Here is a 26,580-nt window from a genome sequence, read left to right on the forward strand (position 1 = left end):
ATTATACTTACCGCATGCTGCTATACATGTCATCCATCTCGATCTAATCATTCTTTTTGTCTTCGCACTTGTGGTGTTTTTCATCTTTCTCTTTCTGCAAATTGTATATGGTGTATAGCGACATGACCCAGCACCCAAAACACTGTCAAAACACTCCAACGCACCCTCCATTCTTCGCGAAAGATGGATAAAAAGGGCGCAAAAGAAAGAAATAGCTACCTTGAAAAAAAAAAAAGCCCCGCCAAATCCTGGCTAAATCAGAGATGCCGATTCGCACGGGACTAATATTATCACAGGACCTCCGTTTTCGGCGAAATATGGTAGGTCATTTGCGGGGGAATTATTACTTTACAAATTACAGACATGGCCGATTCGCACGGATTAAGATCACAGACGACCTCCGCAATTATTACAAATGACTGGAGGTCACCAGGTAATACTTATCCCGTGCGAATAGGGCTTTTATTATTCTTTGTTTCAGTCGGGCGGGGCTGCGATCCTGAGGGTGGATGGAGGACACCTGTGTTTGGAGTTTAACGTCCTGTTAAAAGCTTCCTACTTCCTGCCTTCCGGGAGGGAGAGAGTGGTTCTCTCCCCGGCGTGTCTTGTCCTTTATGTTTTTGTTATTGCCGGCATTTTGTGTTTAGTTTTGGTTCTGTTTGGTAAATAAATTGGTTATATTTTTATTAAGCGTTTTCGTTTTTTACTTCTTTGTCATAAACTCCGAGCCGGGTTATGACAGCACCGACTCCGAACCGGCCCCGCCTTGGTGGAAAAGGGGTATAAGTGATGTTGGGTGACGTCACTTCTTGTTGACGTTCGAAGTATTATTGAACAAAACGGAGGCTAGCTAGACCCTCCCTCCTCCTCATCCGTGCACTAACGCCCCAACCCCCACCCCCAAATCATTCTTGTCGTTTATTGGCTGGAACAGTTTGTTGTGTTTCGTGGTGCGGGTTAGCCCAGTTTGTTTTTCTTGCTGTTTGTGGAGCCTGTGGTGTCTACAGAGACCGTGTGTCTTTACAGTGTGTTCAGGGGACAGGCAGTAAGCGAATGGTGGGGAGATGTTTGCTGTATGTGACAAAAATGTGCTGTATGTGCTGTCTGTCAGCTCTCTGGACCTACTCCCACTGTTATTGCGACTCTCTATAGACCACCAAAACCAAACAAGGATTTCATCTCTGACTTTTCTGCATTTCTGTCTCATCTGACCACACTTTCATCTAATGTCATACTACTGGGATATTTCAATATCCACATGGACAACCTCAACAACACTTTCACTAAAGATTTTACCTCTTGTATAGATAGCCTTGGATTTCAACAGTTTGTCAACTTTCCCACACACAATAAAGGACATATTCTGGACTTAATCTGTTGCTCAGGAATAACACCTATGGACTGCAAAACTGACTACCTCCCTTATACTGATCATCTGCTTCTTTCATTTAATGTCAATCTGTCTTTCAGTAAATCCAACCTACCACGTACTATTCATTTCCGTAAAATCAAGGACATCAACCTGAACAATCTCATAACTCATATCAAAAACCTTCCCAGTGCAGATAGCCTTTCTACAACAGATGAGTTTCTCACACATTACAACACACACCTCCAAAACACTCTCAACACTCTGGCTCCACTCAAAACTCGATCTGTCACCTTCACTAACACAGCACCCTGGTTTACTCCCACACTCAGAAAACAAAAAGCAATAGGCCGCCGGCTGGAAAGACTCCATAGGAAAACTGGACTCACCATACACAAAGACATGTACACAACTCACATCCTCCAATACAAAGACTCCATCTCCAAAGCCAAATCCACCTACTACTCCCGGGTTAATCAGCTCCAATGAAGGCAATTCCATGAAGGCTCTTTTCTCCCTCATCTCTAACATCACAAAACCCCCTGATTCACTTCCATCCCATCTCTATTCTTCTGACTTTTGCAATAAACTGTCATCTTTTTTCACCACAAAAATCCAACACATTCACCAGCAACTTACTCCGTCAGTCTTAAGCCCATCCATTCCACCCTCATTCACTCCAACCCATCCATTTTCAACATTTACCCCTCCCTCTGTTAATCAAATTTCCACTCTTATCCAGAAATCAAATACCTCCTCCTGTCAACTAGACCCTCTCCCCACTTCTCTTGTTAAAGCTTCCACTCCTGCTCTTTCCCCCATCATCACTAATATTATTCATGCCTCCCTCACCTCTGGTACTGTACCCCCCTCTCTGAAAACTGCTGCTGTTACTCCCATACTCAAGAAACCCGGTTCCGATCCCACTGACCTCAATAACTTCCGCCCCATCTCAAACCTTCCATTCATCTCCAAACTTCTTGAAAAAACTGTCGCTGCTCAACTCCAAACCCACCTTTCCTCCAATAACCTTTATGAACAATTTCAATCTGGCTTTCGCTCCCTCCATAGTACTGAAACGGCTCTTATCAAAATCACCAATGACCTCCTCCTTTCTGCTGACTCCGGTTCACTATCCATCCTCCTTCTGCTTGATCTCAGTGCAGCCTTTGACACCATTTCACATTCCATCCTTCTGGACAGACTCTCCTCCATCGGCATCACTGGCATTCCCCTCACCTGGTTCCGCTCCTACCTTTCCGACCGCTCCCAGTTTATTCAGCTAAAGTCTTTCACCTCTCATCCCTTCCCTCTCACTTCTGGTGTTCCTCAGGGTTCTGTCCTTGGCCCCTTGCTTTTTCTGATCTATCTTCTCCCCCTTGGTCACATCTTCAGGAAACACAACAATCATTTTCATTGCTATGCGGATGACACCCAGCTCTACATCTCCAGTAAACCCAACAGCACACTCCCACCCTCCTCCCTAACCAACTGCCTTCATGAAATAAAGTCCTGGTTCACCTCAAACTTAACAGCAATAAAACTGAACTTCTACTCACTGGCACAAAATCCACCTTAAGTAAAATAAACAATTTCTCAATTTTCATTGACGGCTCCTCCATTTCCCCCTCCCCTCAGGTAAAGAGTCTGGGTGTCATCCTGGACAGCACCCTCAGCTTCACTGCACACATCAATAACATCACCCGCTCAGCCTACTTTCACCTTACCTACGCCCTTCTCACTCCTCTTTCCACTGCCGTTCTTGTCCATAGCCTTGTCACTTCCCGAATCGATTACTGTAACTCTATCCTGTTTGGTCTCCCTCAAAAAACCCTCCATAAACTCCAACTTGTTCAGAATTCTGCTGCACGCATCATCACTCACACACCCTCCATCAAGCACATCACACCAGTCCTCCAACAGCTACACTGGCTACCTATCACATACCGCATCCACTACAAAATCCTGCTCCTCACTTTCAAAGCCATCCATAACCTCGCCCCTCCATACCTGACTGACCTCATTCATATTGCCACACCTGCCCGCTCTCTTCGCTCCTCCTCCTCTCTCCATCTCATTGTCCCGCCAGCCCGCCTCGTCACCATGGGGAGTAGGGCCTTCAGCCGCTCTGCTCCCCAGCTCTGGAACACTCTCCCCCCTGACCTCCGTAACTCTGACTCACTGCCACACTTCAAATCCACACTCAAAACTCATCTGTTTAGACAAGCCTACTTACTCTGACCACTACTACATTATCCTCCTGTACTGCTTTTAACTGATGTATTTTAACCTGTTTTTATACTAGTTTTTACCCTAGTTACTTTTTAGTTTGTTTTAATGCACCTTCTTGTAAGGCGACCTTGAGTGTCCAGAAAGGCGCCAAATAAATAAAATGTATTATTATTATTATTAAAAAATGTTTGGGCCTAAAAAACGTGTGACATCGCTTAGAGCACCTTTAACTAAGACACTGTAAAAATTAAAAAGGTTAAAACTCCCTTTATTTGGAAGTAGATGCCATCTTAAGGATTTTAAGGTAACAATGTCATTTTGGATGACAGAATGCCTTCCATAAAAACTGGAAGGAGTCTTTAATACACATATTTTAGAAGTTGTACTGAACACACAAAAATGTTTTTTATTTTGTATACGAGTAAGTGCAAGTATATTTTTTAATTTGGCAAACAAGACTCGGTGTGTACCATTCTTGTCGGTGTGGTTGTGGCCCAATGCCGGCAGGTTTGCAGTTCTTCAGAGTTCTTTACTGCTCGGGTCAGTGTGTTTGGGCTGATTCTGGGGTGTCATTCATCCCAAGTCTGGCAATCGCAACTGTGCCAAGTTATTTCTTCCGGGCTGCCGGATCTGGGCCATTATCGGGCCAAATCGTTAAAGCTACCTGGGTAATTGTACTGATGAACGTAAATAGTGAAAGTGATGGTTTATAGTTTAAAATATTAGTATTTATCTTATTTCATCAGCTGGGCTCATGTGGAGCACCTTTGTTGATTTTATGTACATTATGAAGCATAAACGTTGGGGTCCTGTACACTTGCGATGGATTATTTTTCTAAAAATCTCCATGTTCATCTGAAAGTAATTTATATCCGGGATGGAATGCGGTGTAATGCTGCGGATCAGTCTTTATTTACACAGATCAAGAAGTAGGCAACAAATCACTGCCCATAGACACTTCATTCAGACAGGATCGTTCACCTTCTACAGGCCAAAGGTCTCTATATTAAAGGGATCAACCAAAAATGAAAACTTTCCCTTAAAGGGATAGTTCAATCTCACTTCAAGTCATCCTAGGTGTATATGACATTCTTCTTTCAGACTAATCAGAGTTATATTAAAAAACTTCCTGGCTCTTCCAAGCTTTACAATGGCAGTGAATGGAGGATCAGATTTGGAAGCCCAAAAAATCCATCCATCATAACAGTAATCCATATGTCTCTGGGGGTTAATAAAGGCCTTATGAAGCGATGCGTTTCTGTGAGAAAAATATCCATATTTAAAACTTTAAAAACTAAAATGACACGCTTCAAATATGGAAATTTAAATACGGCCAGACCTGAAAAAGTGTCACACGAGTCAGAATTCGGCTCAAAATCGGACGGAAATCACACAGTGTATGCCCGCCTTAGTATCTGTGAAGTAAAGAGGTCAAAGATTCTCTGATCAAGATGCACAACGTTCCAACGAGTTCAGTTTAAAGTGGGGAGCCACTTCAGTCGGTTTACAGGAGTGATTAGCATGCTCATCATACATACACACTGTCAGGGATGTTGGTCACGCTTCCAACAGGGAACCCTTTTAACCCTGGAAAGATCACTTCTAAGTTCTTTGTGCATATCTTTTCAATAGCAAAAAAATAACTTTGAATGCTCAAAAGCTTTTGAATTTTAACTTTATTATTTGGAACAAGTTTATCTGAATTTAAACCCATGCACTGAAAGAGTTCAGGGTTGAAACGAAGCGTGCTCACATTGGAAGCTTTGGACAGTTATTAGTGCTATGTCTCTTTTGAGCGCCTGCTGTGCTGAAACTCTTCCCACACAGACGGCATGGGTACGGCTTCTCTCCCGCGTGCACTCGCGCATGTGTCTTCAAGTTTCCTGACTTGGAGAAACTCTTCCCACATTGTGAACACTTGTGAGGTTTCTCTCCTGACTTGGGAGGTTTTTCACCTGACTTGGAAGGTTTCTCTCCTGACTTGTGAGGTTTCTCTCCTGACTTGTGAGGTTTCTCTCCTGACTTGGGAGGTTTTTCTCCTGACTTGGGAGGTTTCTCTCCTGACTTGGGAGGTTTTTCTCCTGACTTGTGAGGTTTCTCTCCTGACTTGGGAGGTTTTTCTCCTGACTTGTGAGGTTTCTCTCCTGACTTGTGAGGTTTCTCTACGAATAAATGTATTCTCCTGTGCTCTTTCAGACAGGTGGCACTAGTGAAGATATTCCCACACTCAGTGCACACGTGAGCGCTCACTCCTGAATGTAATTTCTGGTGCTCCTTCAAATAGTCCAGACGTAGAAATCTCATTCCACAGAAGGAACACAAGAAAGGCCTCTCATCCGCATGGGTTTTCAGGTGCATCTGCAAGTTTTCTGCAAGACTAAACTCCACGCCACACTGATCACAGTTAAAGTGACTTTCTACAGCGTGAGAGAGCATGTGTTTCTTGAGGATCTGTGCCCATCTGAAAGTCTTTCCGCACTGACTGCATTTGTAAGGTTTCTCAGAAGAGTGAATTCTTAGGTGACTCTGAAGTTCTCCTTTACGTTTGACACTCTTTCCACACTCATGGCATGTGAAAGCTCTCTCTCCAGAGTGAACTAGTGCATGCTTCGAAAGGTTTGTTTTCTGTGAGAAACTCATTCCACATTGACTGCAGCTATAAGGCCTTTCAAGTTCACCAGTGTCGTTATGTTTGTGTGTCTTAAGGCTTTTGTTGGTTTTGAATGTCTTTCCACACTGCTCACATTTGAATGGCTTCTCTCCAGTGTGAACTCTCATGTGAGCCTTAAGGATTCCTCTTTCATTGAAGCTCTTCCCACATTGATGGCATTTGAATGGCTTCTCTCCAGTGTGAACTCTCATGTGAACTGTAAGGTTTCCTTTTTCATTGAAGCTCTTCCCACATTGATGGCATTTGAAAGGCATCTCTCCGGAGTGAATTCTCATGTGAGGGCGAACGTGTCCTTTATGTCTGAAACCCTTTCCACACAGAGGGCATGGGTACGGCTTCTCTCCTGTGTGCACTCGCACATGTGTCTTCAAGTTTCCTGCCTGGGAGAAACTCTTCCCACATTGGGAACACTTGTAAGGTTTCTCTCCTGACTTGTGAGGTTTCTCTACGAATAAATGTATCCTCCTGTGCTCTTTCAGACAGGTGGCACTAGTGAAGATATTCCCACACTCAGTGCACACGTGAGCGCTCACTCCTGAATGTAATTTCTGGTGCTCCTTCAAATAGTCCAGTCGTGAAAATCTCATTCCACAGAAGGAACACAAGAAAGGCCTCTCATCCGCATGGGTTTTCAGGTGTGTCTGTAAGTTTTCTGCCAGACTAAACTGTTCACCACACTGATCACAGTTATAGCGACTTTCTCCAGCATGAGAGAGCATGTGTTTCTTGAAGATCTGTGCCCATCTGAAAGTCTTTCCGCACTGACTGCATGTGTAAGGTTTCTCAGAAGAGTGGATTCTCAGGTGACTCTGAAGTTCTCCTTTACGTATGACACTCTTTCCACACTCATGGCATGTGAAAGCTTTCTCTCCAGAGTGAACTAGTGCATGCTTCGAAAGGTTTGTTTTCTGTGAGAAACTCTTTTCACATTGACTGCAGCTATAAGGCCTTTCAAGTTCACCAGTGTCGTTATGTTTGTGTGTCTTAAGGCTTTTGTTGGTTTTGAATGTCTTTCCACACTGCTCACATTTGAACGGCTTCTCTCCAGTGTGAACTCTCATGTGAGCCTTAAGATTTCCTCTTTCATTGAAGCTCTTCCCACAGTGATGGCATTTGAAAGGCATCTCTCCGGAGTGAATTCTCATGTGAGTGCGGACGTGTCCTTTATATCTGAAACCCTTTCCACATTGAGGGCATGGGTACGGCTTCTCTCCAGTGTGAACTCTCATGTGAGCCTTAAGGCGTCCTTTTACTTTGAAACTCTTTCCACATTCTGGGCAGGTGAAAACATCTCCAGGCATTTCAATCTGTGAGCTATTAGAAGAATGCTCTCCTGTGACAAACTCCTGTTGCTCCACTTCATTCAGCTCTTGACTTTCTTCTTTAACTTCCACCAGTTTCTCCACTTCATTCAGCTCTTGACTTTCTTCTTTAACTTCCACCTGTTTCTCCACTTCATTCAGCTCTTGACTTTCTTTAACTTCCACCAGTTTCTCCACTTCATTCAGCTCTTGACTTTCTTCTTTAACTTCCACCTGTTTATCCACTTCATTCAGCTCTTGACTTTCTTCTTCAACTTCCACCAGTTTCTCCACTTCATTCAGCTCTTGACTTTCTTCTTTAACTTCCACCAGTTTCTCCACTTCATTCAGCTCTTGACTTTCTTCTTTAACTTCCACTAGTTTCTCCACTTCATTCAGCTCTTGACTTTCTTCTTTAACTTCCACCAGTTTCTCCACTTCTTTCAGCTCTTGACTTTCTTCTTTAACTTCCACCAGTTTCTCCACTTCATTCAGCTCTTGACTTTCTTCTTTAACTTCCACCTGTTTATCCACTTCATTCAGCTCTTGACTTTCTTCTTCAACTTCCACCAGTTTCTCCACTTCATTCAGCTCTTGACTTTCTTCTTTAACTTCCACCAGGTCTAAAATGAAGATGTACACAAGTCAAATTAAGCTGAAAATTTAAATGAAAGTGAATGGATTCAGTGAAAAGAATCAGGAATGGACACCAACCTCTTTGTTCCTCTGTATCTTCATTTTTGCATGCCTCACTCATGTTGTCACTCTCCTCTTTGACAACCTCCATTTCCATGTTTGCAGTTGTATACCCTCAGTATTTTTTTTACTTGACTTATTTCTTCTGTAATGTGTTTTACGGCGCATCTGAGTGGTTTGTTCACTTGTAAAAAGGTGGGAATGTTCCTGTATTTACCGATGAACTTCTATGGCTTCACTGCAGATGTGAATCATAATCGCTGTGTAAATTTGAACTGTTGGAGTAAAGAAGAAAGACATTATTAGTATTCAATATTCAGCAAATAATCCAAGCAATACTGCCCATTTCCTAAACACTAAATCTAAAAGTTTTCCTACTGCAACCCTCTACAATCCAAGTATATGGAAATAAAATAATGACCAATGTATTTGAAACAAAAAAGCAATGCAAAAAAAAAAATGCATTGCATTAACCATGGTTGCATTTTAAAGCAAGGTATTTTTAGAGCTTGCATATTTATTGGCATGGTCGTATATTTAAGCTGTGAATAATTAAATAGAAACAAATTCACACACATTTTCATTATTAAAAATTCAGTAATCCATATTCACCTTTCAGATTTCACTTCCAAAATATTCCGTCTGTTTATTTTTTTATACACAGTTTAGCCTATATTTTTAAATACTGTTTATACACTCTATTATATTTGACATGCAATTTTCAGTCCATTTTATTTCTCTTTACAAATTCTCTTCCACAAATTCAGTGGTTCAAATTCGACAGAAAATTCAACAATTGACATCCAGGAACTGCAGGAATATCAGTAGTGTGTCGATTCAAAATCTCCATCTGCAGTTAGTCGTCTCACCAGCAGGGGGTGCAAACGGCTGTTGACCGAAGAAGACTATAGAGCAACGGGTGAGATACTCACTCATTCAATACATCGTGCTCCAGGATTCCCCTGCCTTCGGGACTTTTAAAGTAGCTCAATGGACTAATACAGTGATATAATAGACGGGGGATCGACTAGTCGGTCTCCATTGTCTCAGGAGCCCCAGCTGAGGACCAGGGAGAGCGGAGCAGACAGCAAGCGGCGCCGGCAGGGCAGCGGGACTCGGGAAGGCCTCCAGGCCGGCAGCGGGCTCTGAAGCGGTGGTGGCCATTGTGATCAAGGGCTCAGAAGGGGCTGCCATCTTGCCGAGGCCTCAGAAGCAGCGGCAGCCATTTTTGGCTGAAACCCCCAAACTTGACCCCATCGCAGAGACGTCAGCTGCTCGCACCGAACAAAGTGGCGTGTCTTCCAGGCTCAAATACCTATGGACCGCCCTAATGTCTTCATCGGCAAGTCATGGCTACCAGGAACTCTGACTTGGCAGCCATGACGGGACAAAACTCTGGGGTAAGGGCTACTGTGGGAGTGCCACGTTCCTCCTCCGCAACTCCCACAGTAAGTGCAGAGCAGCTAAACTGCAGTGCAAGATAGATCTAATACTCCAGTGTCCAGTTAAGGTCCCAAAACAGCATGAGTGAGCCGAGCGGTTCAGACAGCCCTCCCCGAAAGAAGATCGGGGAGAGCTCATGTTGGTCAAATGAGCCAACTCAATAAAATCCAGAGCATAATCCTCAATGCAGCGACGCGTAATTCTCTCTGCTGGATCCATTATGGGTCGGACGTTCTGTCACTGAACAAGGGAATCAAAGACAGCAAGCAGAGATGAGGGATCCAAATGCAGGGAGATTTTAATGAAAATAAACAATCATAACATAAATCAGGAACAAAATAACACTGAGAAAAACAAAGAAAACACAGGGAACTGCATGACATCAAACAACGACCGACAGAACTAGAGAACACAAGGGCTATTTAAACAGAGGGGCAAACCAGCTTAACAAGGGAAACTGACACACCTGGAGCAGAATAATGAAAATTGATAAAACTACAAAACTACAACCTGGCCACAGGAAAGAACACAGAAACTAGGCACAGAGAAACTACAAAATCAAATTCCCACAGAGCACAAGATAGGCCTATAGGCTAGACGCAGATCTGACACACATAATGCACACAGTTTCATGCTAAGCGTTTCCCAGTGATTCTGCCGTTAAGTTTGCTTGACATTGATAGTACGATATTTGCAAATTTACAGACCGTCTGTAAAGTATCATACGACGTATACACGTTTCTAACTTCAATAGCATTCAAAGAGAATGACTTGCAGTCATAAATCCAACTGTTAAGTGTACATGTAGGTGTCAGGCATAATGCACACCTTTTAGATTATGGATATTTAAAGGGCCCCTATTATGGATTTTTGAAAATGACCTTTCTTGAAGTGTGTAACACAGCTCTAAGTGAATGAAAACATCCTGCTAAGTTCAAAATCTGAAAGTTCACCGTATATAAAGTTATCGTCTTTCAAAAGTAAGAGTCGACTCTGAGTCAATGAAATTAATTGTTTTTCAAACGAGTCATCAGCCGTTTCGTTGTGACGTCAAGATGAAACATTAGCATATTGCCCGCGCACTTATAGCACGCGCAGACTCCAGGGAAACCTCAAACCTGCAGCTGATCCCTGTGGACACTGGAGAGCATCATGTCCAGGAGACGCTGTGCTCTATAATGTGAAGGTAAAGCCAGTGTTTTTCAATGCCCAAAGACGAGCATGTGGAGAATCAGTGGTTAAAATTCATCTTTACCATGATATCACAGCAGTATAATCCTAAACTCTTGCTGTGTTCCCTTTATTTCACTGACGACTGCTTCTCAATCATCACGTCTACACTGTTAATGAGAGGTTTGGCGATTCTGTGTAACTCTGCACTGAATAAAAACTCTGATTCTGAACAACTTAAACACCATCTCATTGGCCATTGTGATCATGAGATCAACAACTATGTCTGTGATTGGCTACATTGCTCACCGCTGCAGAAACACGTGGAAATAGATTAATTTGCCATTCTCCAGAGCGCAAACACAAATGTGCACTGGAGCGTTTGCCAAAATATTATTACAGTATCAGCTGAGGAGCTCTTGCTTGTATTTGAGTGTGTTTAGCAGAACCGTAGCACCGGGCCTGGCTAAAGCTGTGTGTGTATCAGCCGAGGAGCTCTTGCTTGTATTTGAGTGTGTTTAGCAGAACCGTAGCACCGGGCCTGGCTAAAGCTGTGTGTGTATCAGCCGAGGAGCTCTTGCTTGTATTTGAGTGTGTTTAGCAGAACCGTAGCACCAGGCCTGGCTAAAGCTGTGTGTGTATCAGCTGAGGAGCTCTTGCTTGAGTTAGTGTGTGAACAAGGCACAACTGCAGAGTGTGTGTTTCTCCGTCTCACACACAGCCTGAGAGGGAGAGAGATTATCTATACAACGCAGGCTACTATAATAATTTAGTCGCTGGGCTCGATACTGCGTTTCGGTACCCGCGGTACACTGTTAAATGTTTATGTTAATTTACACCCAAATTTTAACATGATTAACCTGTTATTTTTAATAACTGTGCCTTACTGTTAATTTTAGGAAATACATGTTAAATAACACCTCGTTTTTGTTATTTAACACCTCATTGTTAAATAACATCTCATTTTTGTTATTTAACCGCAAAATCGAAAATTCCAGCAAAGATGTCGGATAGAGTAAGATGGTCTGGTATGTTTGGAGATAAATTCCGATATGCAGTTTTATGCTTATTATAAAAAAAAAAAGTTATTATTTATCAGTGGAGAAGTTAGCAATTTCATTTCGTTTTTTTTTTAGGTTGCTAAACAACGACTGATTCAATCAATCGGTCGACGGTGCAATCCATTACTAACAAACTAAATATTGTATGCATTTACTGAATGAAGATTAGACAAAAACACCTGATTTCTCTACTGCAAATGTTATCAAGAATAATCTTGCATAGCCTATTCCACAGACAGAAATAAGAAAGTTTGCGGTGTTTTATGTGCATGCGCAAATGTGTTTGTTATCGTGGGTGTAATAGCCTTTTATTACCCTAATACCTACACTCCGGATTTTACGCGAGACGGCCTATAGCCTACATTTAGTTGAGGAACTGCGCTGCCAATATGTGTGTGTGTGTCTCTCCACTGTTCTTTCTGAACACGGTGTAAATATCCGTATGACACGCAGCACACTGGCAGGCGCCCGGGCCTCTTTAATATGGACTTTAAGCAACAGCTGCGAATGGAACGGCTACGGCGACCGGAAGTATGCTGTCACACCGCCGTAGCCAAGAACGTAAAAATCACTAAGCAACCGTACACAGGAAAGCGCAACGCGGCATTAATTCATTTATTGAGATACAAAAAAAAAAGTCATTTAAAAAAGCAAGAGAAGGATTGCTTTTGGCATTAAATTACAATCTTTTGTCAGAAGAGGAGCTTTTACTATTGTATGATGTAAATAAGTCTAAAAACCTAGATTTACTCTCACGTTGTAGCGACTCCGGCAAATCAGCTGTTCTCCCGTAGTAGACCGTTACAGTAGAACGTTGCAAAGTAGCAGTTAAATTCGTGCATGCGCAATACAACGCCAGAATGCCGTTGCCGTTCCACCAGAGGCTGTTGCTTAAAGTCCCTATTATGTCTATTGGCGCCACTACCGGTATCTGAAATAACATGATCATACAGTATTTTTTGCATTCTGGGAAGGAGCGTAGAAGAAGGCATTTGAACCTGCAATGAACGCGGAGGTCCATGTCGGAAGATCGCGGTGGAGATATCGACCAAAATCACAATAATCCGGTGAGATTAAAGAGTTTCTTGAAAGTCATGCATAATTTTAACATCTATCAGTGATGTTGATGTATGCTAAACGCCACGGACTTACACCACATGAAATGAAATAACTTAGCTAGCTAGCTAGCTGCTAATGAGCCAAGGTGATTCAAGCTAGCAACATTTCGATAGTTTGTCCATTCATTTTAGAAACAATGAGCTTATTTTAATGTCCATTTATGTATACGATCTAAATCTAAACAATAGGCTAACGTTAGGCCTATAACGTTTAAGTAGCATTCCCGTGGTCAAGTTTGTGTGGCATTCTTGCCATGTGCACCACGTCTGGTTAAAGCAGATTCACCCTGAAAATCAAACGGCTAACATAAATCTATTTACTGATTAGCTGTTTATGATGCTAGATAGTTGGTCAAAGACTGTATTTGATGAATTCATGTCAACTGCTCGTCTTTGATGGATTATAGCTGTTTGGGCTACCAGACATGCTGGTGTGACTATTTTATGTGCAGGTTTTAGCCTATCAATGAGGTAAATCCAGCAATGAGGTAAAAACAGCTACTACTGATCGGGCTAGTCCAATATCTAGCTACGTGAACAGCTAACGTTATTCTCTTTTAATTGCATTGGCATAGTGCACCCTATTTTGTGTTTTTTTGCTGTTTTGATTATCATTGAGTTGTAGATCAACGTTTACATTTGTTTTTTTTGTTTATTTTTTTTATTACAGATGCAGGGTACCATGACAGCACAGAAACGGGTGGAAATTTGAATGGTTTCTTACTTGCTTTAATCTTGCAATTTACTGTTAATCTATCAGTAATTGGCTTGCATAATGTTTTCTTGCCAAACTTATGGACAACAGATGATGTCGAGCTGTCCTATCAGGTCATCCATCTTCTGTCTCACTTTTCTGAAGATGTCTCAGGGCTCATTGTTCTTGCAGATGTAAGTTCCCCTACACACACACACACACACACACACACACACCTCTCTCTGCCTCTCTTTCTCACACACACTCCTCTCTAACCATCTATCTCTCCCTCACTTTGCCTCTGTCTCTATCTATTCCTCTATCTTTACCTATCTTTCACTATCTCTCTCTTTTTCTTTACCTACCCTGTATCTATCTCTCTGTTTTATCACTCTATCCCTATCAATCTATCCCTATATCTTCCTCTAGTTCTACCTCTATCTCTCCATCTTTCCTTCTATTTCCCTCTCTCTCTCTCCCTCTATATCTGTATCTATCTAACTCTCTCCCTCTATCTCTTTTATCTATCTCACTTTATCTATCTATCCATCACTATCTCTCTCTGTATCTTTCTCTATCTCTCTATCTATATCCCCCTCTCTTTATCTATATCTTCCTGTCTCTCCATCTCTCATTCTATCTATACATCCATCTCACTCAGTGGTAGTCTTATGTCATTAATATTGTGTTAGATTTGTTCTATGTCCTAGGGATATGCCACTGCAGCTGACCTTGAGAGTTCACTCTCTATACCTGTAACTCCTCGTCTGATACTTCTTGGTAAGTTGGTTTTAGATAGGACAGTTGGCTTTGGTGCTGGATGTAGTAAATTCAATGGTATCAAACTAAACTGTATTCAAAATGAAAACTAAAACAGAAATTTGATAGTTAAAACATTTCTGTTTCAGGAGAAACGGGAAGCCGCTTCCAGCGCTGGATGCTCAGCCTTGAGGGCCAGATCGTTTGCGAAGGGATCCAGTCCACCTTTGTGACAGGGCTGGCGTCTTTTTTTCCCCTGTTTTTACATCTTTAACCTACAGTACCAAGCCTATGTGTAACATTTTTATGTGACCAGGAGTCCACAGTGTATATCAGTGAAATATAATTAAATAGACCGAATATTTTGGAAGTGAAATCTAAAAGGTGAATATGGAGTATTGAATTTTTAATAATGAAAATGTGTGTGTAATGTTTTTAATTTAAATATGTACAGGTTCAATATACGACCATGTTGCATTTCATCCCATAAATACGCAAGCCCTAATAATATAATGCATTAAAATGCAAGCATGGTTAATGCAATGCATATTTTTTTCAATTAGTGCAATTCAGCAAGCTTTTTTGTTTCAAAAACATTTGTCATAAATGTTTTTCCATACAAGTAAATCACTTGCATGTGATCAAAGAAATGTCTATATAAGCCAATGGCTAGGAAATTGTCTGATTTCACCTGCCTGTGATTGAGTTAAAGTGAGGATTTTCAAAGCGTGATATTCCTTTTCTAATCAGATCGAGAGAACAGCATAAATGGCATAATAGCGTAGAAATAGCGTAATGGCATAGAAATAGCGTAATGACGTAGAAATAGCGTAATGGTAGGGGTGGGCAATATCTCGATATTTACGATATATCGAGATATTTTTTAAACTCGATATGGATTTTGACATATCAATATATTGTTTATATTTAATTCTGATTTCGCCACTTTGCTTGTTTGCCTTCTCTGTGCTGTGCTCGCCCCCGCCCTCCTCTGCCTCCTTGCTTTTGTTCCCCCTCCCCTCGCATGTTGTCTCATTCAACCAAGTCCCCCGAGTCCGGTCAGGCACATCAATCTTTCCCCGCCCAGAGAGTGCTTGAAGTAGGGCTGGGAAAAAAATCGATTTGATTTAAAAATCGAGTTGGTAGGTCAAATCAATTCATATTTTCAAAAAATCGATTTTTTAGATTTGTTTTCTCCCAATACATACATTTTGCATTCGCCAAATCTTCCTTCAGGGTTTCCGTAGAACGCTCCCTGCGGCGCAGCCCTCGATGCTTCACGACATCACGACAAAAAGACTAGCATGTTTAATTTTTTAACGGCCCTCCACGACGACGACGGCGCGCGAGTGAGTGAGTGAGTGAGTGAGGGAGAGACGGAGAGTGAGTGAGAGTGTGTGTGTTCTCGAGTGAGTGAGCGAGTGTGTGTGTGTGTGAGAGAGAGTGTGTGTGAGAGAGAGAGAGAGAGAGAGAGAGAGAGAGAGAGAGAGAGAGAGAGTGTGTGTATGTGCGAGCGAGTGTGTGTGTGTGTGTGTGTGTAGGCTATGTGAGTGAGCTTGTGTAGCCTATATGTGCGAGTGAATGAGTGTGTGAGACGGCTTGCGATGACTGGTCGTAAAACAATGTGTAGTCTGACATGTTTCTTGTCCACGACATGACAAGATTTTTAGGAGTCAAAATCGTGTAATCTGACAGTGACTATTGTAACAGACAAAAAAATCGTGTAATCTGAACCAGGCATAAGAGTTACCTCAGGATTTTTTGTTTTATTAGCTCAATCCAAATAAGTTACAGTATAAATAATTTGGATGTTTAACAATCTTTGTTGCACACTGCACAGTGACTTTTCAGTAAGAGAAAGGGTTTGCCTTTGCAATTTTGTTTATGTTGATGCACTTTAATTAAATACAATAAATATATATTTTTAAAATATATTTACAGTTCACAGTTATTTTGTTTTAAATGGGGGGAGAAAAAAATCGAATCGAATCGTAAATCGAGTTTTTTATAAAAAAATCACAGATTTTTTTAGGGGAAAAAATCGCCCAGCTCTAGCTTGAAGTGCGTCAGAAACAGCGCGCGCGATCAGTTGTTGTTGGTAATTTGTTGTGTAGCGTTGCCTCTTGCCGCATTGCTTTTGTTTGAGGGCGCTTAACACACTCACACTTAACATGCCCCCCTGTAAACGGGCCTGGCACCTCGCGCCAGGTCTAGACATGGTGAAAGTTTCCTGATTGTTTCCTGATTGTCCTGATTAGCCTACCTATTCTGCTATAGATACAGTTAAGGTTGTGCCAATAGACGATAGTATCATGTATCGACGATAGACAGAGATATCGCCGATGGCAGATGCCTTTGACGATATCAATACGATAATTGGCTCGTTTTCCCATTAATGTATTAAATCATTATTATTATTATTATTATGAAGCTAGTATAGTTATTAAATTAATTAGGAACTACAATTATATTTGCCTTGCCTAAATTCATAACGGCATCACCACATAACCACACTTGCGACATCACCGACGCGCGCGTATGAGGACTCCTCAAAGAAAATGTTTTTAAAACAGACTAAAAAACTACATCCCATAACGAAATTTAATTGCAAGGTGATCCATTCACACATTGTCAAGAGTGCTTGTTTTAACAGACGCATCATTCTTATACAGAGCCAAGATGAAAACGCATTAAAATGCAACCAAGATGAAGACGCGGCATCGTTGTTCGTCAGTATTTTGTTTCCATAGCACATTAACAAAATATTTAATGACACTAATAACAGTAAAAACAATACAATTACAAAATATTAATTATAATAATATCAATAAAATTATATAGGCCGCCTAGGCCTAATACAAGTATTTAGTTCACGAAGCATATCTGTGAAACTCTGCCATCTGTGAAAATCAAAAGCAACTTCAAACTTGTTTAACAAGAAATATTCTTCAAATTTTTTCACTGTCAATAATGTAAGTCCACAAGAGAAATATTAAGCCAGTAAATTAGGATAGTTGCTGTAGCCTACCGTTATATCCACCGTCGTCTCTGAGAGAACGCGCCGTTAATGCAGCGAAAGCTCAGTCCGTTTCTGCTTTCATTTTCAGGGAATGAGCGCGTTTACATGCTCGTTATTAACTCGATTATGCTGAATAAACAGACAATGCATGTGGTCATGTAAACGCATTAACCCGTTTTCCTTTATCAAAGTCAAGTCATAGGTTTAAGTATAACCGATCGACTTTTAGATTTTTGCCTCTGATTTCTCCCGGCATTTAAAACCCGCGTTAGTTGGGCTTATTGAAGTGCGGTGCGCATATGTGAAGAGCATCCAGACAGAGAGAGCACTGGTAGGAGGACATATATCGCAGACTCCAACACTTTTTTTTCACCCAAGAAATTAAAACGTGTTCACATCTCGTGCAGAAGTAGCCTACAGTCAAAATGCTGCAGATCTGTAACGGCATGAGAGGATAATGTGTGTCCGTAAATTTCCCGCTGACATGATGAAATACTCTGAGTCAGATACAAGAATGATTAGGATCTTTTTTTACCTCACTATACCGCGAAATAACCTGATTTAGCCTATTAATAAACACTCCACCTTTGCTAGCAAAATAGAAAAAAATTCTCATATTTAAAACGAAGTAATAAAACAAGCAAATTGATGAGTAAATAAGCAAGTTAATAATCAAATAAGTAAGCCCCGCCCCCCTCACGATAATATCGTGTATCGCCGATCTCACGGACCGACGATAAGACGATATGAAAATGGAGCATATCGCCCAAGCCTAGATACAGTGCCAAAAAGAAGAGAAGAGGATAAAGGTGGATAAAGACAAAGGTAAAGTGATGTAATGAATGAACAGTTTATCTAATTGCATAGTAGTAAGATACTGTAATTTAATGGCAGTTATTTTTACCTTAAACTTTATGCTAGCAGTTGTTCTGAGTTCTCCAGAGGCCCCAGACAGTGTGATTTTGTAACAATCATGTCAGTTTTTAGACGCATTTTTATCACTTTTTTTAAAATGTTTTACTCTACAGTTGTGCAGTTTTTGGGGGATATATGGCATTTTTAACATTTATTTGCCAAAATTAGTAATGATGTTTCTATACAGGTTTATTAAAAATAGTGCAATATGTATTATTTCTTCCTTTATTTTACAGTTAAATTATTATTTTTGTATACAGGGATTTAATTATTTTTTTAAATGTCGCAGAAGCACTTTGTTCCTACATGAACTGCCTACCTATTTGCACTTCAATAAAAAAAGACTTTGTGGTATTTGGCATATTTGTTTTTGCAGTAGGGGTTATTTTTCCTGTAAAGATATCGAGATATATATCATATATCGAGATATAGCAAAATATATCGAGATATATTTTTTGCTCCATATCGCCCAGCCCTACGTAATGGCATAGAAATAGCGTAATGATGAAGAAATAGCGTAATGACGTAGAAATAGCGTAATGACGTAGAAATAGCGTAATGACGTAGAAATAGTGTAATGATGTAGAAATAGCGTAATGGCATAGAAATAGTGTAATGACGTAGAAGTAGTGTTATGACGTAGTGTTATGACATAGAAATAGTGTAAAGACGTAGAAATAGTGTAATGGCGTAGAAATAGTGTAAAGACGTAGAAATAGTGTAATGATGTAGAAATAGCGTAATGGCATAGAAATAGTGTAAAGACGTAGAAATAGCGTAATGGCGTAGAAATAGCGTAATGACGTAGAAATAGTGTAATGACGTAGAAATAGCGTAATGACGTAGAAATAGTGTAATGGCATAGAAATAGTGTAATGACGTACAAATAGCGTAATGATGTAGAAATAGTGTAATGACGTAGAAATAGCGTAATGGCATAGAAATAGCGTAATGACGTAGAAATAGCGTAATGACGTAGAAATAGTGTAATGATGTAGAAATAGCGTAATGACGTAGAAATAGTGTAATGATGTAGAAATAGCGTAATGACGTAGAAATAGCGTAATGATGTAGAAATAGCGTAATGGCATAGAAATAGTGTAATGACGTAGAAATAGCGTAATGACGTAGAAATAGTGTAAAGACGTAGAAATAGTGTAATGACGTACAAATAGCGTAATGATGTAGAAATAGTGTAATGACGTAGAAATAGCGTAATGGCATAGAAATAGCGTAATGACGTAGAAATAGCGTAATGACGTAGAAATAGTGTAATGATGTAGAAATAGCGTAATGACGTAGAAATAGTGTAATGATGTAGAAATAGTGTAATGATGTAGAAATAGTGTAAAGACGTAGAAATAGCGTAAAGACGTAGAAATAGCGTAATGGCATAGAAATAGTGTAATGACGTAGAAATAGCGTAATGACGTAGAAATAGTGTAAAGACGTAGAAATAGTGTAATGACGTACAAATAGCGTAATGATGTAGAAATAGTGTAATGACGTAGAAATAGCGTAATGGCATAGAAATAGCGTAATGACGTAGAAATAGCGTAATGACGTAGAAATAGCGTAATGATGTAGAAATAGCGTAATGATGTAGAAATAGCGTAATGACGTAGAAATAGCGTAATGATGTAGAAATAGCGTAATGACGTAGAAATAGCGTAATGATGTAGAAATAGTGTAATGACGTAGAAATAGCGTAATGGCGTAGAAATAGCGTAATGGCGTAGAAATAGCGTAATGACGTAGAAATAGCGTAATGACGTAGAAATAGCGTAATGATGTAGAAATAGCGTAATGATGTAGAAATAGCGTAATGACGTAGAAATAGCGTAATGACGTAGAAATAGCGTAATGGCATAGAAATAGCGTAATGATGTAGAAATAGCGTAATGACGTAGAAATAGCGTAATGACGTAGAAATAGCGTAATGATGTAGAAATAGCGTAATGACGTAGAAATAGTGTAATGACGTAGAAATAGCGTAATGATGTAGAAATAGCGTAATGACGTAGAAATAGCGTAATGATGTAGAAATAGCGTAATGACGTAGAAATAGTGTAATGACGTAGAAATAGCGTAATGACGTAGAAATAGTGTAATGATGTAGAAATAGCGTAATGATGTAGAAATAGTGTAATGATGTAGAAATAGCGTAATGACGTAGAAATAGCGTAATGATGTAGAAATAGTGTAATGATGTAGAAATAGCGTAATGATGTAGAAATAGCGTAAAGACGTAGAAATAGCGTAATGATGTAGAAATAGCGTAATGACGTAGAAATAGCGTAATGATGTAGAAATAGCGTAATGATGTAGAAATAGCGTAATGACGTAGAAATAGCGTAATGATGTAGAAATAGCGTAATGACGTAGAAATAGTGTAATGACGTAGAAATAGCGTAATGATGTAGAAATAGCGTAATGACGTAGAAATAGCGTAATGATGTAGAAATAGCGTAATGACGTAGAAATAGCGTAATGGCGTAGAAATAGTGTAATGACGTAGAAATAGCGTAATGACGTAGAAATAGCGTAATGGCGTAGAAATAGCGTAATGATGTAGAAATAGCGTAATGACGTAGAAATAGCGTAATGACGTAGAAATAGCGTAATGACGTAGAAATAGCGTAATGATGTAGAAATAGTGTAATGACGTAGAAATAGCGTAATGATGTAGAAATAGCGTAATGACGTAGAAATAGCGTAATGATGTAGAAATAGCGTAATGACGTAGAAATAGCGTAATGATGTAGAAATAGCGTAATGACGTAGAAATAGCGTAATGATGTAGAAATAGCGTAATGGTAGAAATAGCGTAATGATGTAGAAATAGCGTAATGACGTAGAAATAGTGTAATGACGTAGAAATAGCGTAATGACGTAGAAATAGCGTAATGGCGTAGAAATAGCGTAATGATGTAGAAATAGCGTAATGACGTAGAAATAGCGTAATGATGTAGAAATAGTGTAATGACGTAGAAATAGCGTAATGATGTAGAAATAGCGTAATGACGTAGAAATAGCGTAATGATGTAGAAATAGCGTAATGACGTAGAAATAGTGTAATGACGTAGAAATAGCGTAATGACGTAGAAATAGCGTAATGACGTAGAAATAGCGTAATGGCGTAGAAATAGCGTAATGACGTAGAAATAGCGTAATGACGTAGAAATAGCGTAATGACGTAGAAATAGCGTAATGACGTAGAAATAGCGTAATGGCATAGAAATAGCGTAATGACGTAGAAATAGCGTAATGGCGTAGAAATAGCGTAATGACGTAATAAATAGCGTAATGGCGTAGAAATAGCGTAATGACATAGAAATAGCGTAATGATGTAGAAATAGCGTAATGATGTAGAAATAGTGTAATGACGTAGAAAGTGTAATGACGTAGAAATAGCGTAATGACGTAGAAATGACGTAGAAATAGCGTAATGACGTAGAAATAGCGTAATGATGTTGAAATAGCGTAATGATGTAGAAATAGCGTAATGACGTAGAAATAGCATAATGACGTAGAAATAGCGTAATGATGTAGAAATAGCGTAATGATGTAGAAATAGCGTAATGATGTGGAAATAACGTAATGATGTAGAAATAGCATAATGATGTAGAAATAGCGTAATGATGTAGAAATAGCATAATGACGTAGAAATAGCGTAATGATGTAGAAATAGCATAATGACGTAGAAATAGCGTAATGACATTGAAATACCATAATGATGACACACGTAAGAAAATTGTTTTTAATTTTTTTTTTTTTATCTTTTTTGGTGCACTTCAAGAGTTTAAAATTAAGAGCTCTAACCCTCATTAAGTGTGAAAATTGAATAAAGAAAAAGTCGGTGCATTGACTTCAATGGGACTCAAACCTCTTCTTAGTGATATAGTGTCTACATTACACTACATACTACTACTAATAATAATGATAATAATAATAATACTAATAATGTTATAATACTATTCCAATTGCAGTAACAGTCATATATTGTAAAACAAATGCACTAATAAATTAAACTTCCATAATTAGTTTTGTCCTAATTTCTATAAATGCAAGAGATAAACCCATGAGCTTTTATTTTGGCGGAAAACAAGTTTACAAACGCGTCTCATAACAAATCTGGTGAAATTCTGTAATTGTCAACTATGCAGATGTGTAAATAATGCGTAGCTTTATGTCCCAATGTAGGAATAAAGCTGCGACGGAACTGACACACGTGGAATATTGCGCCACAGAAACAGCCTTGAGGTCTAGCAGAGTGAGCGCACCGAGTTTTAGCCTGCGCTCATCATCTGCCAACGGGGTCAGAGAAATACTCTTCTTTCAAACAGAAACAACATCATTCTTCTGACCCCAGTGGCAGATGATTTAGCTTTTTTAAAGCAACAACTCACTTCATTTTTAATCATTTCCCCAGAAAACAAGACACACTCTCATTTGTCATTTTACTCATCTATATGCATCTTGATTTAAGAATATGTAGATATTTGGACTGGAAACGAGAGAACAATACTGAGTAAGAACAGCATTTACCCGTGGACTCAGCGAGTGTTCAGCTAAACACTGTGAAGAGTTAAACGCATCACTGGTACGTAGTAATATAGTGTAGAACATTTTACATCTCGTTTGTTAACGTTGTGTGATGCAATAACTGACATGAGCTAACCATGAGGCAAGAGCTATACATCTGATACTGTATTTATTCATCTTTCTTAAAAATACAGCTGCTCATTGTTTGTTTATGTTCACAGTGCATTAACTAATGTTAACAAAATACATTGAATAATGTATTAGTAAATGCTGAAATGAATAACTTTTGTTAACTTTCCAAGGCTGAGAAAACTGGCTATGTATTCCAGACACTGGGAGAGGCTCTTTAGTGCTAGCGAAACGCGGTGACGTGTGTGTGTGTGTGTGTGTGTGTGTGTGTGTGTGTTAAAAAAAAAAAAAAAAAACTTTTAATATATTATTAAAGTATTATTAAAATATTACTAATTTTGTCAAGAATTATAAAAAAATTGGCAATAAGCTCATAATTTGTGCTAAAATAGTCTAAATGTTTAGTTTTAAAACCTATTTTAAAAAGCTGTTTATGTCTATTTTGACGTTTCTGCTTAAAGGTTGTCTAAGCGATCCCGGGAGACGTTTCTTCTTGTTGACATTCAAATTATTGTCAAACAAAACGGAGGCTGGCTAGACCCTCCCTCCTCCTCATCCCGTCTCCTCCCTCCTCCCCTCCCTTCCGGCATAAAGGAAAGTCAAAATAGTCACTACAAAGTTAAGTTTTACTGATACTTCATTCAATGTGTAATGTCGCCAAGTTAGATAAATGCTTTTATATATTGCAGAACAGAATGCAGAAAAAGAGACACATTATCTTAAAATCGTTTTGCCACCTGAGGTTATAAATAGCTCCCATACAAGGACGCAATGATAGCAAGATAACGTTAGCTTCGCGTTTCCCAGTGAGCATAAACAACGGCGGCTTTGTAAACCAATTTAGTCAAAGTTGTCAAGAGCCTATAAATGAATATTCAAATTCACGTCAAACCGTGGGTGAAAACAACCCTTAACTTACACAAATTGTCGCCCTACTGTGAATTTGCTTAATCATTTACAATAGAGATTGATCGCTGCTAGAAACATACATGTTGTATTCACCAAAGGTAACGCTGACTGCATAAATCTAGCTAATTACATCCTTGTGTTGGTTTGGCGAACATGAACGTCAGTTTAGAAAGAAAAGTGGATTTACCTGTTCTGCAAAAACAGAGCAACTGAATGTCGGATAGTAGCTAATCCCTTCTGCCGGCGGAGGTCTCGCCACATTTCAAAGGTTTTTCCGATGTAAATTCGGGACTTCGCGCGTTCCTTATCCTTGTCCCTCTTGCAAGTTGTTCTGTTCATCGGAACGTCGTCTCTTTGGTCGTGTGTCGGCCATAATTCAAACTTCCCTCTTCATCTCTCTCCTCCACACACCCACCTCATGTGCACGCGCACTAACCCCGCAAACGCGCAAACCCCACCCTCCAACACTTCTTGTCGGTTATTGGCTGGAGCTCTGTTTGTTATGTTTCGTGGTGCGGGTGAGCACAGTTTGTTTTTGTTGCCGTTTGTGGAGCCTGTGGTGTCTACAGAGACCGCGTTTTTTTACAGTGTGTTCAGGGGACAGGCAGCTAGCGGATAGTGAGGAGATGTTTGCTGTATGTGACAAAAAATGTTTTGGCCTGACATCGCTTAGACAACCTTTAAGTTCAGCAGACAGTGGTCCGGGTTCGACCAGATCATGTGAGTGGAGAGCGCTCACTCCGCTCAGGGGCGCTCGCTCAACCCAGAATGGCCTGCAGGTTCGAAAATATGTGGAATAAGGGCTGCCTCCGGCTAAAGTTTTGACTAGTAGTTGTTCATTTAAGCCATTAGTGGACAAATAGCCCCTTTATATTAATAGGCTCTATGCACGAACGCTGCTGACGTATTCCCGGTAGGATCTCAGCCGGCGTCTTTACTTCCGCATAGCGCATTCTATAGGACAATTCACTTTAATAAAATTCATTTTCTCAGAAACGGAGACAACGATTTTAGAAACTGATTCGCTATTCGGATTTCCTGCGATATGATGGAATACTCACCCTCAAATTTGTTGATGTAGCTCGAAATTTATAATTTAAAGAATTTTTCTTTCTTACTCATATATGTGACCGTTAACTGCCTCACAATATTGTTAACATCATTCACGTTAACCGCTGGAAGTTCTTGTAAACAGCGAGTGTAATTTGCCACTATCTCTACCTAATGCAAAAACTGCTTCTGACGCAGCACCGGATGTAACTGGGCGGGCTGAGACAAAACGCGGAAGCGATCGTGCATAGAGCCTATTGAATTACTTAAATAAGCTATATACAGGATAATGAGCGAATATTTGGTGTGGCATTTGTGATCATTATTTTGTGTTGTGTAAGCTTAGAGCTTATTTTACAGTCAGAAGAGCTTGCCTTCAGAAAGACATGGCCATTTTATTTGCTCTCACTGGAAACTGTTTGCACTAGAGAAAAGCGATTTTGTTTAATTCAGTTCAAGGCACGCTCTGTAATGTGGAGTGTGTGTGATGCACACTATTGACAACACTGAAGCTTCACTAAATTAAATTGCAATATCTGTCAGAAAAATCTATTGTCTTTATTGTGGTAAACTTGTAGAATTTATCATTTTTAATCTGTTAAGGGAATATATATTTTAATAATAGGTTAACATTACAACTGTGACATGTTGTAGCTATTGTTTCTATGTGCGTAGGTTGCTATTTTTCATAACAAATGCTATAGTAAAATATATAAATGTTAAATAAAGACTTAGGCTATCACACATTGAAGTAGACAATTCTGTCAAACTGATGCGCTTTCAGGTGCTTAAATAATATAAAATACATCATATATGCTATGTGAACAAGTAGGTTATTACTTTATTGCAGTTATCATCCAACTATGCATGTGTAGATGATACCACAAAAGACCATTATACACAAATAATATTGCCACTGTCCTAATGCCAAAGGGTATTTAAGAAAAAAGTGATCTGGAAATATTTCCACTTGCATGATGAAAAGAAACAAAAGCAACATGTGTAAATCATGGTCATATAGCCTAATGTAATGCGGTCAGAAATAAACTAAAAAATAATCTGCCAACCAATTTTAGAAGAACCGTTTTTACTTGCTTTTTAATGAAATAAATGTTACTAGTGAACAACAGCATGTGTCATGACTTTTATTTATTTATTGGGGGAGACTGAGTAATATAGTAAATCACTCAGTGCGGTGAATTCAGGCGACGCCGAATTTACGACGCTTACATGCAGTGCAGGATAGTTCCGACTACACACACACACACACACACACACACACACACACACACACACACACGAGCACGCACGTGCGTACACACACACACTGACACCTGCAGCATTAGCACCTGTGTGAAACACTGAAAACATAACTGATATTTACCTGAGCTGCAGTAAACCTGTCCTCATCTTCAGTTAAAGAACTGCTTCTTCAGGGTGAGTCACTAACGGACTGACTGTGAACTGACCCGTGTGTGTGCAGCGCCCCCTGCTGTACT

At 39.8% G+C, this 26,580-nt stretch overlaps 1 protein-coding gene across 2 annotated transcripts; it reads right to left on the bottom strand.

Moving 5' to 3' along the window:
• Positions 1-5,259: 5,259 nt before the first annotated feature.
• On the bottom strand, positions 5,260-26,580 carry LOC311292528 (uncharacterized protein). 2 transcript variants are annotated; one of them, XM_084412242.1, is made up of 4 exons: positions 26,466-26,552; positions 9,202-9,952; positions 8,288-8,544; positions 5,260-8,196 (listed from the first exon to the last, which is right to left on the bottom strand). In XM_084412242.1, exons 3-4 carry the CDS (start codon positions 8,364-8,366, stop codon positions 5,351-5,353), a joined length of 2,925 nt encoding a protein of 974 aa, XP_084268368.1. In that variant the 5' UTR covers positions 8,367-8,544; positions 9,202-9,952; positions 26,466-26,552; the 3' UTR covers positions 5,260-5,350. The 2 variants fall into 2 exon arrangements, with proteins under 2 accessions (XP_084268368.1, XP_084268367.1); XM_084412241.1 differs by lacking the exon at positions 9,202-9,952 and having other exon boundaries at positions 26,466-26,580.

Source organism: Rutilus rutilus, assembly GCF_951802725.1.
Source record: "Rutilus rutilus genome assembly, chromosome: 6".
In the NCBI taxonomy this organism is placed as follows: Eukaryota; Metazoa; Chordata; class Actinopteri; order Cypriniformes; family Leuciscidae; genus Rutilus; species Rutilus rutilus.